At 46.2% G+C, this 15832-nt stretch overlaps 1 protein-coding gene and 1 long non-coding RNA gene across 2 annotated transcripts in view; both read right to left on the reverse strand.

Annotated features, from left to right (window-relative positions):
* The window catches only part of LOC142246671 (DNA repair endonuclease XPF-like), a 152757-nt gene that overhangs the window by 108573 nt on the left and 28352 nt on the right, over window positions 1–15832 (reverse strand). Inside the window, exon 4 of the mRNA XM_075319736.1 lies at window positions 6074–6193. Coding sequence (XP_075175851.1) covers window positions 6074–6193 — 120 coding nt within the window. The remainder of the gene's footprint in view (window positions 1–6073; window positions 6194–15832) is intronic.
* Window positions 8419–9167, reverse strand: LOC142246102 (uncharacterized). Its single transcript, XR_012724873.1, has 3 exons — window positions 9080–9167; window positions 8902–8999; window positions 8419–8830 (listed from the first exon to the last, which is right to left on the reverse strand). It is a non-coding gene; the product is annotated as an uncharacterized LOC142246102 (long non-coding RNA).

A 15832-nucleotide genomic window follows, 5' to 3' on the forward strand; every position in this document is an offset into this window, starting at 1 on the left:
GTGGGATGATTATCGAAAAGGGGGCAGCCTGCTGGGTGGGATCTGTATGACAAAGGGGGCAGCCTGCAGGATGAAATCTGTATGGTCAAGGGGGCAGCCTGTGGGGTTTGATCTGTATAGAAAAGTGGGCAGCCTATGTGATTGGGTCTGCAAAAAAAAGGGGCAGTCTGTGCCGTAGGATCTGTATGAATAAGGGGGCAGCCTTTGGGGGTGGGATCTGTATGACTAAGGGGGCAGCATGCAAGGTGGGATCTGTATAGAAAAATGGGCAACCTTGGGGAAAATCTGTATGGAAAAAGGGTCTGCATGGGGTGGGATCTACATGAAAAAGGGGTAGCCTGTGGGGTGGGATGAGAATGGAAAAAGGCACAGCCTACGATGAGAGATCTGTACGGCAAAGGGGGTAGTCTGCGGGAAGGGTTCTGTATGGCAAAGGTCGCAGCCTGTGGAATGATATCTGTATGGCAAAGTGGGCAGCCTGTGGGGTAGGTTCTGTATAGGAAAGAAGTCAGCCCGTAGTGTGGGATTTGTATGGCAAAGGGGGCAGCCTGGAAGTTGAGATCTGTATTGCAATGGGGGCCACGTGGGGGTGGGATATGTACTGCAAAGGGGGACACCTGGGGGTGGGATCTGAATGGCCAAGGGAGCATACCTTTGCTGCAATGTGTGCGTGTTGCTGCCCCTCTCTTAAAGGGCCAGCGTCTCACTCCTAGGATGTGCTTCTCAGCCTATTGCTGAGAGGCATTGGGTATTTAGGGAAAGCTCCCACTAGGGGAGTTGCCTGTTGAATGCCTTAGTTTAGCTGGTTAGTGTGTAGTGCCCTAGTTAGCTAGTTGTCAGGTCCCCTTGTCTGTCCTATCCGTTCAGTCCTGTTGGCTTCTGATGCCTGTCGGTTCTAGTGTCCCTGCCTGTCCGTCCCGGCCATGCCTCCAGACTCAGGAACCCCCCTGGCCCTCGCCACACCAGAGACTGTGGCTCTCCAGCCCAACTGTGCTTCCAGCCTCAGCTACCCCGGTGGCTCTCACCACACCAGAGACTGTGCCTGTCTAGTCCAGCTGTGCCTCTGGCCTCTGCTACCTGGTGGTCTTTGCCACACCATTGACTGTGCCTTTCCAGCCCGGCCGTGCCTGCTGCCTCAGCTAACTTGGTGGCCTTCACCACACCATTGACTGCGCCTGTCCAGCCCGGCCGTGCCTCCAGCCTCAGCTAACCCGGTGGCCTTCGCAACACCAGAGACTGTGGCTCTCCAACCCGACTGTGCTCCAGCCTCAGCTACCCCGGTGGCTCTTGCCACACCAGAGACTGCACCTGTCCAGTCTGGCCATGCCTCCGGTATCAGCTACTCCAATGGCCCTCACCACAGCAGAGACTGTGCCTGTCCAGCCCAGCACTGCTTCCAGCCTCAGCTAACCCAGTGGTCTTCACCACACCAGAGACTGTGCCTTTCTAGCCTGGCCGTGCCTCTAGCCTCAGCTAACTTGGTGGCCCTCGCCACAGCAGAGACTGTGCCTGTCTGCCCTGACCATGCCTTCTGCCTTTGCTACCATTGTAGTCCCTGTCTACACTTGGTCTTATGTCTCAGCCCTGTCTGCTTCTGTGTTTGCCCCTGCCCTGGGGGTCAGCTGCCACAGTCCCGTACTTTACCCCACAAAAGGGTAGGTCAGGGATTTCCCTGTAGTCCAGTGGGTCCATTTTTGCTCGCCAAAGTACCATCCCTGGCGGCGAACGTGACAGTCATCTCTGTGCTATCAATTTTTCACAAACTGATATAAAATGTTGTGAAATCTCCATCATTTTTTTTCATCTGAGAAAATCTGATGACATGCTTACTAAACTTTGATGGTAGAACTGACACACTGACCAAACTCTGATGACACTGTAGTTCCTTATCGATTCCACTTTTTAATAATACCATACACAGTTGATCGTTAGGGGAAACCTGAAAAACTGAAAAAACACCAGTAACCTGCAGCTATGGGGTTAATCTGCAGGTTAATAACATTTGGAACCTGTACATCGAACACTGCTGCCTGGAGGAAATTAACTTCATTCCTTCCTGCAGCATTCGGATTTTAGCATGGGAGCGACGCAAGTTCAGTCACTGCTCTGCATATCAAAAGTAGCGGTTGTAACCGTGGCCCTATCACTAACTGACAGCAGGTTTTAATGCTGAGCAGCTGTCAGTCAGTGCGGGGGGTGCAGTTACAGCCTCCTCTCTCAATACACACAGCGGTGACTGAACCCATTCCGGCGCCTCCCAAGTGACTGAAACCTGAAAGCCTGCTTTACGCGTTACAATTTCGCATACGATATCGTATGCGATTTGCAACGCCCCCATCGTATGTGTGGCACATTCAATTTGTTGAACGTGCCGCACAAACGATTAACCCCCGTCACACGTACTTACCCGTCCATACGACCTCTATGTGGGCGGCGAACGTCCACTTCCTGGAGTGGGAGGGATGTTTGGCGTCACATCGACGTCACGCGGCAGCCGGCCAATAGAAGCAGAGGGGCGGAGCTGAGCGAGACGTAAACATCTCGCCCACCTCCTTCCTTCCGTATTGTGGGCCGGGAGCCGCAGGACGCAGGTAAGATCTGTTTATCGTTCCCGGGGTGTCACACACTGCAATGTGTGCTACCCCGGGTATGATGAACAATCTGACCTGCAATTCTAGAGAAAGGTACGATGTGTATGCGATGAACGTTTTAACGTTCAATCGCAATCGCACATACCTGTCACACACTGCAATGTACCTTACGATGCCGGATATGCGTCACTTACGACGTGACCCCGCCGACACATTGTAAGATATATTGCAGCGTGTAAAGCGGGCTGAAGACTGCTAGGAAGAATAAAGTAGTGGGGTTCATTGTGCAGGCACTGGGCACGTACCAAATGCTATTTCCCCATATATGCAGGTTAATAGCATTTTTTTACATGACAGGTTTCCCTTTAAGGCTTTTTGTGTTATTTATGTGGGCGTAAAGGTTGTATACAGCTACAATTAGTCATACCTGTGTGCCTATTGGATGATAACTTGTTCAGTAAAAATCCTAATTTAGGCCTGCAACACACATCCGTTTAAAACGTGCGTGTTTGGTCCGTTTCCGTACATACCGGAGATACGACCAAACGTGCACATATTTTTTTTATGTTTAAAGGCACACGTGCGTGTTATTTGATCTTCCGTGTGTTCGTGTGCGTCCCACGTTTTTTGCTCCGTTTGCCACGGAAGCATGTTCGTTTTTGGGACGGAGCATGCGCACACGGACATAATGTTAGCCTATGGGAGTCCAAATAAATCGTTCCTTGCACGGATGTGTGGTTATGTTGTCCGAGAGAAATGTCCGTGTGTGAAGCAAAATGTCGTTACTATATGTCGGAAGACAGGGTAGCGGGATGAGAAGGAACTCGGGTGAACTTCACCCGACTTCATTGTCATGCCGCGGCTCTGTCTGTGTGCCGTGTACTGATTAGCGGTCACCTGTGAAGGATTCACCGGTGACCGCTAATCCCCCGAGTGACTGAAGTGTCCCCCCCTCTCTCATACTCACCGATCCCCGATCACCGGCGCTGCACGACGTTCACACTGCTCCGGCGGCTTTTTCTAATTTGAAAAAGCCGGCCGCTCATTAAACAATCTCGTATTCCCTGCTTTCCCCGCCCACCGGCGCCTATGATTGGTTGCAGTGAGACACGCCCCCACGCTGAGTGACAGGTGTCTCACTGCACCCAATCACAGCAGCCGGTGGGCGTGTCACTATGGAGTATAGAAGTAAATAAATAAATAATTAAAAAAAACGGCGTGCGGTTCCCCCCAAATTTAATACCAGCCAGATAAAGCCATACGGCTGAAGGCTGGTATTCTCAGGATGGGGAGCTCCACGTTATGGGGAGCCCCCCAGCCTAACAATATCAGTCAGCAGCCGCCCAGAATGGCCGCATACATTAGAAGCGACAGTTCTGGGACTGTACCTGGCTCTTCCCGATTTGCCCTGGTGCAATGGCAAATCGGGGTAATAAGGAGTTATTGGCAGCCCATAGCTGCCAATAAGTCCTAGATTAATCAATGTCAGGCGTCTCCCCGAGATACCTTCCATGATTAATCTGTATATTACAGTAAATAAACACACACACACACACACACACACACACACACACACACACACACGAAAAAATCCTTTATTAGAAATAAAAAATACAAACATATACCCTGGTTCACCAATTTAATCAGCCCGAAAAAGCCCTCCATTGCCGGCGGAATCCAGGATGGTCCAGCGTCGCTTCCAGCTCTGCTGCATGGAGGTGACCGGAGCAGCAGAAGAAACCGCCGCTCCTGTCACCTCCACGCATGCAAATGAAGAGAGCCGCGTGATCGGCTGAGCTGTCACTGAGGTTACCTGGATCCAGAGGTGGATGCAGCGGTGGCCGCGGGTAACCTCAGTGACATCTCAGCTGATCGCGCTACTCACCTCAGTTGCTGCGTGGAGCTGACAGGACCAGCGATGTATGTCAGGTATGTGTCTATCAGTTTTGCACACCGAGAGACTGAAATTCTTGCCCATTCTTCCTTTGCAAACCGCTGGAGTTGAGTGAGGTTGGATGGAGAGCGTTTGTGAACAGCAATTTGTAACCAAAAACTAAACTTCTCCACAACAGTATCACAGACCTGCCTGTTGTGTTCCTTGGTCTTCATGATGCTCTCTGTGCTTTCAACAGAACACTGAGACTATCACAGAGCAGGTGCATTTATACGGAGACTTGATTACACACAGGTGGCTTATATTTATCATCATCAGTCATTTAGGACAACATTGGATCATTCAGAGATCCTCAATGAACTTCTGGAGTGAGTTTGCTGCACTGAAAGTAAAGGGGACGAACAATATTGCACGCCCCAATTTTCAGTTTATTCTTTCTTACAAAAGATTAAAATAAGCAATAAATTTAATTTAACTTCACAATTGTGTCCCACTTGTAGTTCATTCTTCACCATAACATTAAAATGTTTATCTTCATGTTTGAAGCCTGAAATGTGGGAAAAGGTTGAAAAATTCAAGGGGGCTGAATACTTTTGCAAGGCACTGTATCTGTCTATATCTATGTATACACACACACACACACACACAATAGTGATTTATATGTAACCCAAAAAAAACGGTCGAAAAATAAGATTTCTCCAGTAAACCAGGCCTCATACAAACATGCAAGTATGAAAAAAAAAAAAGTTATGATTCCTGAAATTTGGAGGCAAAAATATAGCTCCCAATGATGTGCCTAATGACAAACCAGCTTCCAAACTGAAGTCTAAACTTCATCTCTGATGTTACATTTTGCCACCCTTGAATCCCACAAAGTATTGACAGGTTAGATGCCCAGTTTGTGGTCCCAGAATGGTAGCAAGTGCGCTAAAGAACTATTAGGCTATGTGCGCAGGCTGCGTTTTTTTCTGGACCCCAAATGAAACTCAGAAAAACGCCCCTATGGCAAAAACGCATTAAAAAAAAGCATGCTTTTTGTGCGTGTTGAAGCGTGTTTTTGCTGTTTTTTTCCCATTACATTCAAAGGGTGAAAAATGCAGGGAAAAACGCAAGAAGAATTGACATGCTGAATCTTTGTGATCACCACAATGGCTTTGATGGGGAATGAAATTCATGCAGTTTTGAGACCAAAACTGCACCCAAAAACTGCGCAAAAACACAGCAAAAAACGCAGTGTGCACATAGCCTTACGAAGCCAACAGGATTGTTCGGTCACAGCCAAGCCAGCCCCTTTTCGGTCTACAAATTAGCCATGAAAAAGGAGGCTGACTTGGCCTATAAACTGAGCAGGCACCTCGTCCCCCTCATATTCACACATAGATCAAGTCATATGCCAAAACAAAAAATACTGTTCTGTGTCCAACAAAAAATAGCCTAGATTCTTCCCATGCCTATGACCAGAGCTTGTGCATCAACAGCAATTTTATGAAGGGATATAATGTAATAGAAATGGCGCAAATAACAGATACATTTGCAATTTAATTTAAAAGAACACAGACTGCACAGTTGAAAGCTTTTTGTTTCTTACCCTGCTTGTCATTTGTTTCCATTGTTTTACATTTTTTGGTAGATTTTGAGTCAGGAACACGGTATACCCGGCCTCGGGCATGAACAAACATGGACGTACTTGAGTCAAGAAACAGCCAGCCTTAAAGGGGGAGCAACAAAAGAAAATATATTTTAATAGCATTATTTAATGCTCTTAAAAGCACCTAATTCTGTTTTATATTCACAAATATTCTTTAAAAGGCAATCTCACGAACGTCTAGGCTTTTAAAAGATAAGACAAATTGATCTCTTTGTGACCCCACAGCGATGCTCCAGCAGCGGGAAATTACGTTTTAAAGTTCTGTATATACTGTATATCTTTGGAAGTGTATTTGGGTGTGACGATGCACTTACAGCTCCTCCCCAATGCACTGCCAGAGATTCAGATAAATATATACAAAAATATATTTTTTTTTTTCTCTGGAATTGCATTGTGGCGTGATTATGCACCTATAGCTTCTCAACCTCACACTGCACTTCTTGCATAACGACACTTCTCTGGTTCACAGACATGTCGCTGGCTTGCAGATTATATATAAATGTATAAATTTATATATATATCTATATATATAATTGCCTTATTCTGTCTGTCTGTCTTGCTCCAAAATTGTGTCCTTACGGTGACACAAAGCGGATTGGCCGCTGGCCTCGCCATGGCCCCGCCCCCCCGCACGGATTGGTTGCTCGCCCTGGCTCCCCCCCACACGGATTAGGCCGGCCGCTCGCACAGGCTCCGCCCCCCACACGGATTGGCCTCTCGCCCCGGCACCCTGCACGTATTGGCAACTCGGCCACGGCCCGCCCCCCTCACGCAATGCACGCTCGCTCTGGCCCCGCCCCCCGCACGCATCCCCCCAACAAACACGGAGACACGACTGACTCCCAGGTGAGTACTGTACCCCCGGGAGCCCACATCAGCGTACGCCGCCAAACCAGCCGACACATACCCTCACATTGCTGGGGTTTGCCGCCGTATGCTGGTGTGGGCTCCCGTGCGAGTGGGGGACGGGATGCGCTGGTAACCATGGTAGCATAGTTACCAGCGCATCAAGGTCCTGCAGCGGCGGAAAATCCACACGCACACACATAACAACAGACACACACACATACACTCACACACACACACATCACATCGCATCCACACACTCACAGCATCCAGAGATATCGCTTGCTTCTCGGCGTCGATACTGTGCAGTGACCTTCCAGGACCTGCCGGAGGATCACATGGCCAGAAGCATGTGGTATCTCCGGATGTTGTAAGTGTGAGCGCGTATGTGCAATATCGTCAGTGTGTGTGTGTGTGAGTGTATGCGATCGGGTGTGTGTGTGAGTGTATGCGATCGGGTGTGTGTGTGAGTGTATGCGATCGGGTGTGTGTGTGAGTGTATGCGATCGGGTGTGTGTGTGAGTGTATGCGATCGGGTGTGTGTGTGAGTGTATGCGATCGGGTGTGTGTGTGAGTGTATGCGATCAGGTGTGTGTGTGAGTGTATGCGATCGGGTGTGTGTGTGAGTGTATGCGATCGGGTGTGTGTGAGTGTATGCGATCGGGTGTGTGTGAGTGTATGCGATCGGGTGTGTGTGAGTGTATGCGATCGGGTGGGTGTGAGTGTATGCGATCGGGTGGGAGTGTATGCGATCGGGTGGGTGTGTGTGTGTGTGTGTGTGAGTGTATGCGATCGGATCTGTAAGTGTCGGCAGAGGAGCACGGCGTGCTGGAGGAGGCTGGGAGGAGAGAGGCTGATCCTGGGGAAGGCTGGGAGGGGGAGGCTGATGCTGGGGGAGGCTGGGAGAAGAGAGGCTGATGCTCGGGGAGGCTGATGCTGGGGGTGGCTGGGATGAGAGAGGCTGATGCTGGGGGAGGCTGATGTTGGGGGAGGCTGGGAGGGTGTAGGCTGATGCTGAGAGAGGCTGATGCTGGGGGGAGGCTGATGCTGGGGGTGGCTGGGATGAGAGAGGCTGATGCTGGGGGAGGCTGATGCTGGGGGAGGCTGGAAGGAGAGAGACAATAGGAACTCCGGCACACTCACTATCACCCTTGGAGACACAGAGAGTCAGAAACATGAAACTGATATCAAAATCCTTTTCTTTTTATTTTGTAGTGAAAAAATGTGTCAAAAGTGCTGTACAATGGTCCGCCAATCACAACGTTTCGGCCAATATGGCCTTCTTCAGGTCGGACGGGCTGATAACAATATATATACAAAAAACAAAACAAAAATACAGGACATCCATCAGTATAGGATAATAGAACAAATAAAGATATCACAATTTGCATTTTGGGATGACAAGAGATCAGAATACGAGACAATGACATGGAATCATGGGTACATTGAGTAAGCAAATACGTAAGCGTTACTAATTATGAGTGGATTAGAGGAAAACATTAGAAAAACATTGGAAAAATTGTGGCTAACTACAATGGGTGTTACCAAGTGTCCATAGTGGTATGTGCGCGTTCGTATAATGTAAATTCTATGTGACGTACATGGTAAAGAGGCTCACCTTAAGAACAGAAGGACACAAAGTGGATGAATATGCACAGGACACTATTGTTAGACCTATGGTATAATAAAAGTAAAAGTAATAGTAGTAGTCATATTTTGAAATAATGGCGTAAGGATATAATACTAAAGGGATTATTGTGTAACCATACCAATGCTGAAGTGCTGTATGGATTAGGGAATGCAAATTAGTCAGTGTCCGGATACACTATACGTAGAAGGTAGCAGGTAGCACTGGAGAAAGATAACGTTTATATAAATTAAAGGAAATCCAAACTGTGTGTGGTTTAACGTGCAGTCGTTACCTGTTGTCAAGGCGTATGAGTCCCAAACATTGTATTTAATCAATAGTATGGTGGTTCAAGATCATGCGCAGAGGTCTAGATTATATTTAGGCCAACACCTGTAGTAGATGAAATGTGTCCTAGTAAATGTGATTCATAATAGAATTGTCATAAAGGATGACAAGAGATCGTAGATTACCTCAATGATCCATAGTATGTGGATAGGTCTCTGACGTGGTCAGACGTCTAAGATGGCCTGTTGAATATGGTGATTTCTACTGATGACTAGAAAGAGAGGGAGAAAGAGAGGGAGAAAGAGAGGGAGAAAGAGAGGGAGAAAGAGAGGGAGAAAGGGAGGGAGAAAGGGAGGGAGAAAGGGAGGGAGAAAGGGAGGGAGAAAGGGAGGGAGAAAGGGAGGGAGAAAGGGAGGGAGAAAGGGAGGGAGAAAGGGAGGGAGAAAGGGAGGGAGAAAGGGAGGGAGAAAGGGAGGGAGAAAGGGAGGGAGAAAGGGAGGGAGAAAGGGAGGGAGAAAGGGAGGGAGAAAGGGAGGGAGAAAGGGAGGGAGAAAGGGAGGGAGAAAGGGAGGGAGAAAGGGAGGGAGAAAGAGAGGGAGAAAGAGAGGGAGAAAGAGAGGGAGAAGAAGAGGGAGAAGAAGAGGGAGAAGAAGAGGGAGAAGAAGAGGGAGAAGAAGAGGAAAAAGAAAGGGAGAAAAAGAAAGGGAGAAAAAGAAAGGGAGAAAAAGAAAGGGAGAAAAAGAAAGGGAGAAAAAGAAAGGGAGAAAAAGAAAGGGAGAAAAAGAAAGGGAGAAAAAGAAAGGGAGAAAAAGAAAGGGAGAAAAAGAAAGGGAGAAAAAGAAAGGAAGAAAAAGAAAGGAAGAAAAAGAGAAGAAAGAAAGGGAGAAAGAAAAAGAGAAAGGAAGGGAAGAGAAGAGAAAGAGAAAGGGAAAGAAAAGAAGAAAAAAAGAAAAAGGAGGGAAAAAGAGGGGAGAAAAGGAGAAGATAGAGAAGAGTAGAGTAGACATGTTAAAAGGAAACGGAAAAATTCCAGTTATATATAGACAAACAAATAGTTACAGTATACCTGGAGTAATGTATGAAGACCAGGGGTGAAAAGCCACAGTGTGGTCACACTTGTCAGTACTCAAAAGGAATCGATGTTGGTTTAAATGACTACCTGACTGTGTGAGAAAAAGAGAGGGTATTGAGAAGAAGAGCCAAAGAAAGGGCACTCTGAGCCATGAAAAGCGGACAAGCATAGTGGAAAAGGAATCTATACCTGGGACTCCACTGGTATTTAGTCTGGATGGGGGTCCTAGAAGTACAATGGTGGGAGTCCAGGTAGCTAATGGATTTAAGAGTAAAAGTAAAGAGGGATCATTCAGTAAATTATAATGGCCTCAAGAGTGTGTCCTAATCATCAAGATGAGCCACTTACCATGTGCCTGCGTGGTGTCAGGGGTGAACCGCACGTCCTATGGGTAATGAGACCTGGCTAAAAGTGATCTATTTAACAAGAACGATATCGTAACGTCATTTCTGGTTTTGGGCTGTCAATTAGCAATGGAGCCGGAAGTGAAGTACTGCGCATGCGCGGAGGCGAAAATACATAGGCCGGTTATTGTGGATAGTGGTTGCTTGGCAATGCGCGTCATACCACTGGGTGGAGCGTAGGGTGAGAGTGATGACGCGCTCATGTGCCTATGAGGGCGTGTTTCCAGGGCGCACAGTGATTCAGGCTGATGGTCTCGGATGAAAAAGGGGATAAGTGCAGGGACGGGTGAAGGGTTAGTGGTGGCCCAGGATCGTATATGAGGTGCCCCACCACACAGAGGATGTTAGTTCTGTAAAGGAGCAGAAAAAGAGAATAAAATTAGAAGGCATGAAATGCAATAGAAGATACATATGATGAATACATATAATGACAAACTGATGAATGACATCCATTATAGACCCACTCTTGTTGCTGTGAGTATGTGGTATATAGTTGGCTGATAATGAATATCATAATAGTGCAACAATTGAGTGACAATATCAATATCATTACCAGATAAAGGACTCTGAGAGATCCTATGATGGAGATGGCATGTAAATATACATAGATGGGAAAAAAACATATTAGTACATTGTAACTATGCAAGATGGATAAACGAGATCACAGGTGTGTAAAATTATCAAAACTTGATTCATATTTGCGATTCAGGCCGTGGGGTTCAAGAGTCCCCAGGGTATGAATCCAACGTGCCTCCCTTTCGCGGAGTAGTTTAACCCTGTCCCCACCCCTACGATGCATGCCCACCTGGTCGATGACCTGGAATCTTAGTTGGGAAATCCTATGCCCTGCTGAAATGAAGTGGGAAGGAATAGGCAACAGTGAACGTCCACATCTGATGTCGGACTTATGTTTGTTTATGCGGTCTCGGACATGTTGGGTAGTCTCCCCAACATATCCGAGACCGCAGGGACATTTTATGTAGTAGACCACGTGGGAGCTGTCACATGTAAAAAAATCTCTAATTTTGAAAACTTCGCCTGTTCTGTGGTAAGTGAAGGTGCTTCCCTTGGTGACATTTGAGCACTGTGCACACCTGAGACAAAGAAAAGTACCAAATTGTGGGTTTTGTAAAAATCTCTGTTTTGGGACCTGGGTGGAGGAGCCTATGTCGGCTCTGACAAGTTTGTCCCTGATGTTGGGTGACTTCTTGTAGCAGAATAATGGGGTTGTCTGAAATTCATTGATCTGTGGGTAAGCGATGCCTAAAAGTGGCCAATGTTTTAATACTATTTTCTTCACTAATGGAGAGAAAGGATGGAAAGTATTCACCAAGGGAATACGGTTGGATTGTATTGATGGATCAAATGGACGTGAAGTCTTGTTGTTGGCTATATTGGCAGGGTATCCTCGCTGCATGAATTTGTTACCCATCTCCCTGTGTCTCACTGTGCGGGCCTCACTACAACTCACTATGCGGTCAACTCTAGTATGCTGACTAATCGGAAGGGAATTTTTGGTATGTTTGGGATGACTACTTGTAAAATGGAGAAGGCTATTCCTGTCTGTTGGTTTTGTATAGATGTCAGTGGAGATGGTGCCATCGCTGTTCTTAATGATCATGCAGTCCAAGAAATTGATCTCTTTGGCACTGTGGTGGATGGTAAATGTTAAATCCGGTACAAATGTATTAATCTCACTGAAAAATGTCATCAGGGTCTCAAGGGGGCCGTCCCAAATCACAAAAATGTCGTCGATAAATCGACGCCACAGTAGGGCATGATGTATGATTAAGGGATGAGGGTGTATGTATTTGTCTTCGAAGGACGCCATGAAGATATTGGCGTAAGGGGGCGCGACATTGGAGCCCATTGCCGTCCCCCTACGCTGCATGTAAAACTGGTCCTGGAATAGAAAAAAGTTTTTTTCTAGGATAATTTTAAGGAGATCCATGCAGAATTCTTTATTGTCGGCCGGTAAAGTAGTAAATTGATCCAGGAACCAGTGTACGGCCAGTAGGCCATCGTAATGATTGATGCTGGTGTATAGTGAATTGACATCCAATGTGACAAATAGAGCTGTGGTCGGGATTTGACGTAAATCAGTGAGTATCTCTAAGAAGTGAGATGTATCCTTGAGATAAGATGGTGTTAGAGGAACAAATGGTGATAGGATTTTTTCAACAGTTTTGGCTAGAGGTGAGAGAACTGAATCGGTGGAAGCCACTATGGGTCTGCCGGGGGGTTGAGTCAAATGTTTGTGGATCTTTGGGAGGGTATAAAAAACAGGGGTAATGGGATGTGGATTATGTAGGAAATCTCTTAATTTTTGATCTATCGTGCCACGTTCAAAATATTGTTGGGCCAAAGATCTGACCAAGGAGGCAATGTCCGCGGTGGGATTGTGAGGAACTGGTTCATAAGTTGATCTGTCGGATAATTGTCCCATGATCTCGGTGATGTAATACTGCCGGTCTAGGATGACTATAGCGCCCCCTTTGTCAGCTGGTTTGATTATGATTGACTGATTGTCTTTAAGACTCTGTAGGGCTCTAGACTCCTCAATGGATAAGTTGTTTTTAATATTGAATTCACCTGTGTGAATCCTTTTGTTTAGTGTCTCGACATCATGTGAAACTAGTGAAATAAAGGTTTCGACTGGGTGATAAGTCCTGGGAGGCATGTAGGGACTAATCGTTTTGAGTTGTAAATTTTTTGGTGAAAAACAGAAGGAAGAGGTCGGTGGATCATCACCTACTGGGTCAATGTGATCGGTGTTACTGAAATGTGTTTTCAGTCGCACCGACCTGTAGAACCTGTCTAATTCTTGTTGGACAGTAAAGGTGTCATATTGGGGAGTAGGACTGTACGATAAGCCCTTCTGAAGGACTGAGTGTTCAGAGGGAGATAGGTTGTATAAGGAAATGTTGTAAACTAAATTCTCTTTACCTGTGATCTCGTCCACACTCTGTTCTCCCGATAATGGTGATCTCCGCCTCTGCCCCCTCCTCGTCTTTTTGTGGGAGGACGGCGCTGTCCTAAAAAATTGGTTTGATGACGTTGCGGTCGCGAGTCCACATCTGAACTTCCGGAGGAGGAGTAGTCTGTGAACCTTGGAGTGCGTCGTGAGAAGGAGGAGGAATCCCCTGAGCGCCATCTGTAGACGGTTCCCTGGGCGTAGTCCTCCTGGTCTCGTAGGAATTTGTTACGTTTTTTTTGCCTCCAAGGTCCTCCTGAAGTCTAAGATATATTCTTTCGTGGTCTTTTTGAGTTTATCAAAGTCCGTTGTGGATAAGAATTGTTTAAGTTGAACTTCAGTTGTTTGAATATTGTCAGATAGTTGGTTCACCTCCTTTTGTAAAAAATCAATCGTAAGGGTTATGATGTCCATAGAACATTTATTCAGGATGGCCTCGAATTTGTCACAGAATTCGATATTGTCGGAAAAAAATTGTAGGTCTAAGCGAGACACGTAAACCCCTTGGGATTCTTTTAGTTCTGTGATATTCTGCAAGGGTTACCAGATGTAGATCCAAAGAGGCGTGTCTCTGTAGTGCTCTCTCAAAGTCCCTCTTTCTAATATCTTCTGCTGGTATGCTGAGAAAAGTGTTTGACGTGGTGACCTTTGAGACTATATCATTTGTCTCTGTCTCGTTGTAGGAAAACGTAGAAAAATTTGTTTGCGACATGGGCAAACCTAAATGGAAAGATACTGTCTCGTCAGGGGATGAGGGAGCTAGGTCAAAAATAACGTACTGGTGCAGAGAAGACCTCGCATCACCTCTTGTGGGTGCTCTGGAGAAAAATGAGTCAGACAATAGGAACTCCGGCACACTCACTATCACCCTTGGAGACACAGAGAGTCAGAAACATGAAACTGATATCAAAATCCTTTTCTTTTTATTTTGTAGTGAAAAAATGTGTCAAAAGTGCTGTACAATGGTCCGCCAATCACAACGTTTCGGCCAATATGGCCTTCTTCAGGTCGGACGGGCTGATAACAATATATATACAAAAAACAAAACAAAAATAATTTTTGATAATTTTACACACCTGTGATCTCGTTTATCCATCTTGCATAGTTACAATGTACTAATATGTTTTTTTCCCCTCTATGTATATTTACATGCCATCTCCATCATAGGATCTCTCAGAGTCCTTTATCTGGTAATGATATTGATATTGTCACTCAATTGTTGCACTATTATGATATTCATTATCAGCCAACTATATACCACATACTCACAGCAACAAGAGTGGGTCTATAATGGATGTCATTCATCAGTTTGTCATTATATGTATTCATCATATGTATCTTCTATTGCATTTCATGCCTTCTAATTTTATTCTCTTTTTCTGCTCCTTTACAGAACTAACATCCTCTGTGTGGTGGGGCACCTCATATACGATCCTGGGCCACCACTAACCCTTCACCCGTCCCTGCACTTATCCCCTTTTTCATCCGAGACCATCAGCCTGAATCACTGTGCGCCCTGGAAACACGCCCTCATAGGCACATGAGCGCGTCATCACTCTCACCCTACGCTCCACCCAGTGGTATGACGCGCATTGCCAAGCAACCACTATCCACAATAACCGGCCTATGTATTTTCGCCTCCGCGCATGCGCAGTACTTCACTTCCGGCTCCATTGCTAATTGACAGCCCAAAACCGGAAATGACGTTACGATATCGTTCTTGTTAAATAGATCACTTTTAGCCAGGTCTCATTACCCATAGGACGTGCGGTTCACCCCTGACACCACGCAGGCACATGGTAAGTGGCTCATCTTGATGATTAGGACACACTCTTGAGGCCATTATAATTTACTGAATGATCCCTCTTTACTTTTACTCTTAAATCCATTAGCTACCTGGACTCCCACCATTGTACTTCTAGGACCCCCATCCAGACTAAATACCAGTGGAGTCCCAGGTATAGATTCCTTTTCCACGATGCTTGTCCGCTTTTCATGGCTCAGAGTGCCCTTTCTTTGGCTCTTCTTCTCAATACCCTCTCTTTTTCTCACACAGTCAGGTAGTCATTTAAACCAACATCGATTCCTTTTGAGTACTGACAAGTGTGACCACACTGTGGCTTTTCACCCCTGGTCTTCATACATTACTCCAGGTATACTGTAACTATTTGTTTGTCTATATATAACTGGAATTTTTCCGTTTCCTTTTAACATGTCTACTCTACTCTTCTCTATCTTCTCCTTTTCTCCCCTCTTTTTCCCTCCTTTTTCTCTTTCTCTTCTCTTCCCTTCCTCTTTCTCTTTCTCTTCTCTTCCCTTCCTCTTTCTCTTTCTCTTCTCTTCCCTTCCTTTCTCTTTCTCTTCTCTTCCCTTCCTTTCTCTTTCTCTTCTCTTCCCTTCCTTTCTCTTTCTCTTCTCTTCCCTTCCTTTCTCTTTCTCTTCTCTTCCCTTCCTTTCTCTTTCTCTTCTCTTCCCTTCCTTTCTCTTT

The sequence above is a fragment of the Anomaloglossus baeobatrachus genome, chromosome 7, assembly GCF_048569485.1.
Source record: "Anomaloglossus baeobatrachus isolate aAnoBae1 chromosome 7, aAnoBae1.hap1, whole genome shotgun sequence".
In the NCBI taxonomy this organism is placed as follows: Eukaryota; Metazoa; Chordata; class Amphibia; order Anura; family Aromobatidae; genus Anomaloglossus; species Anomaloglossus baeobatrachus.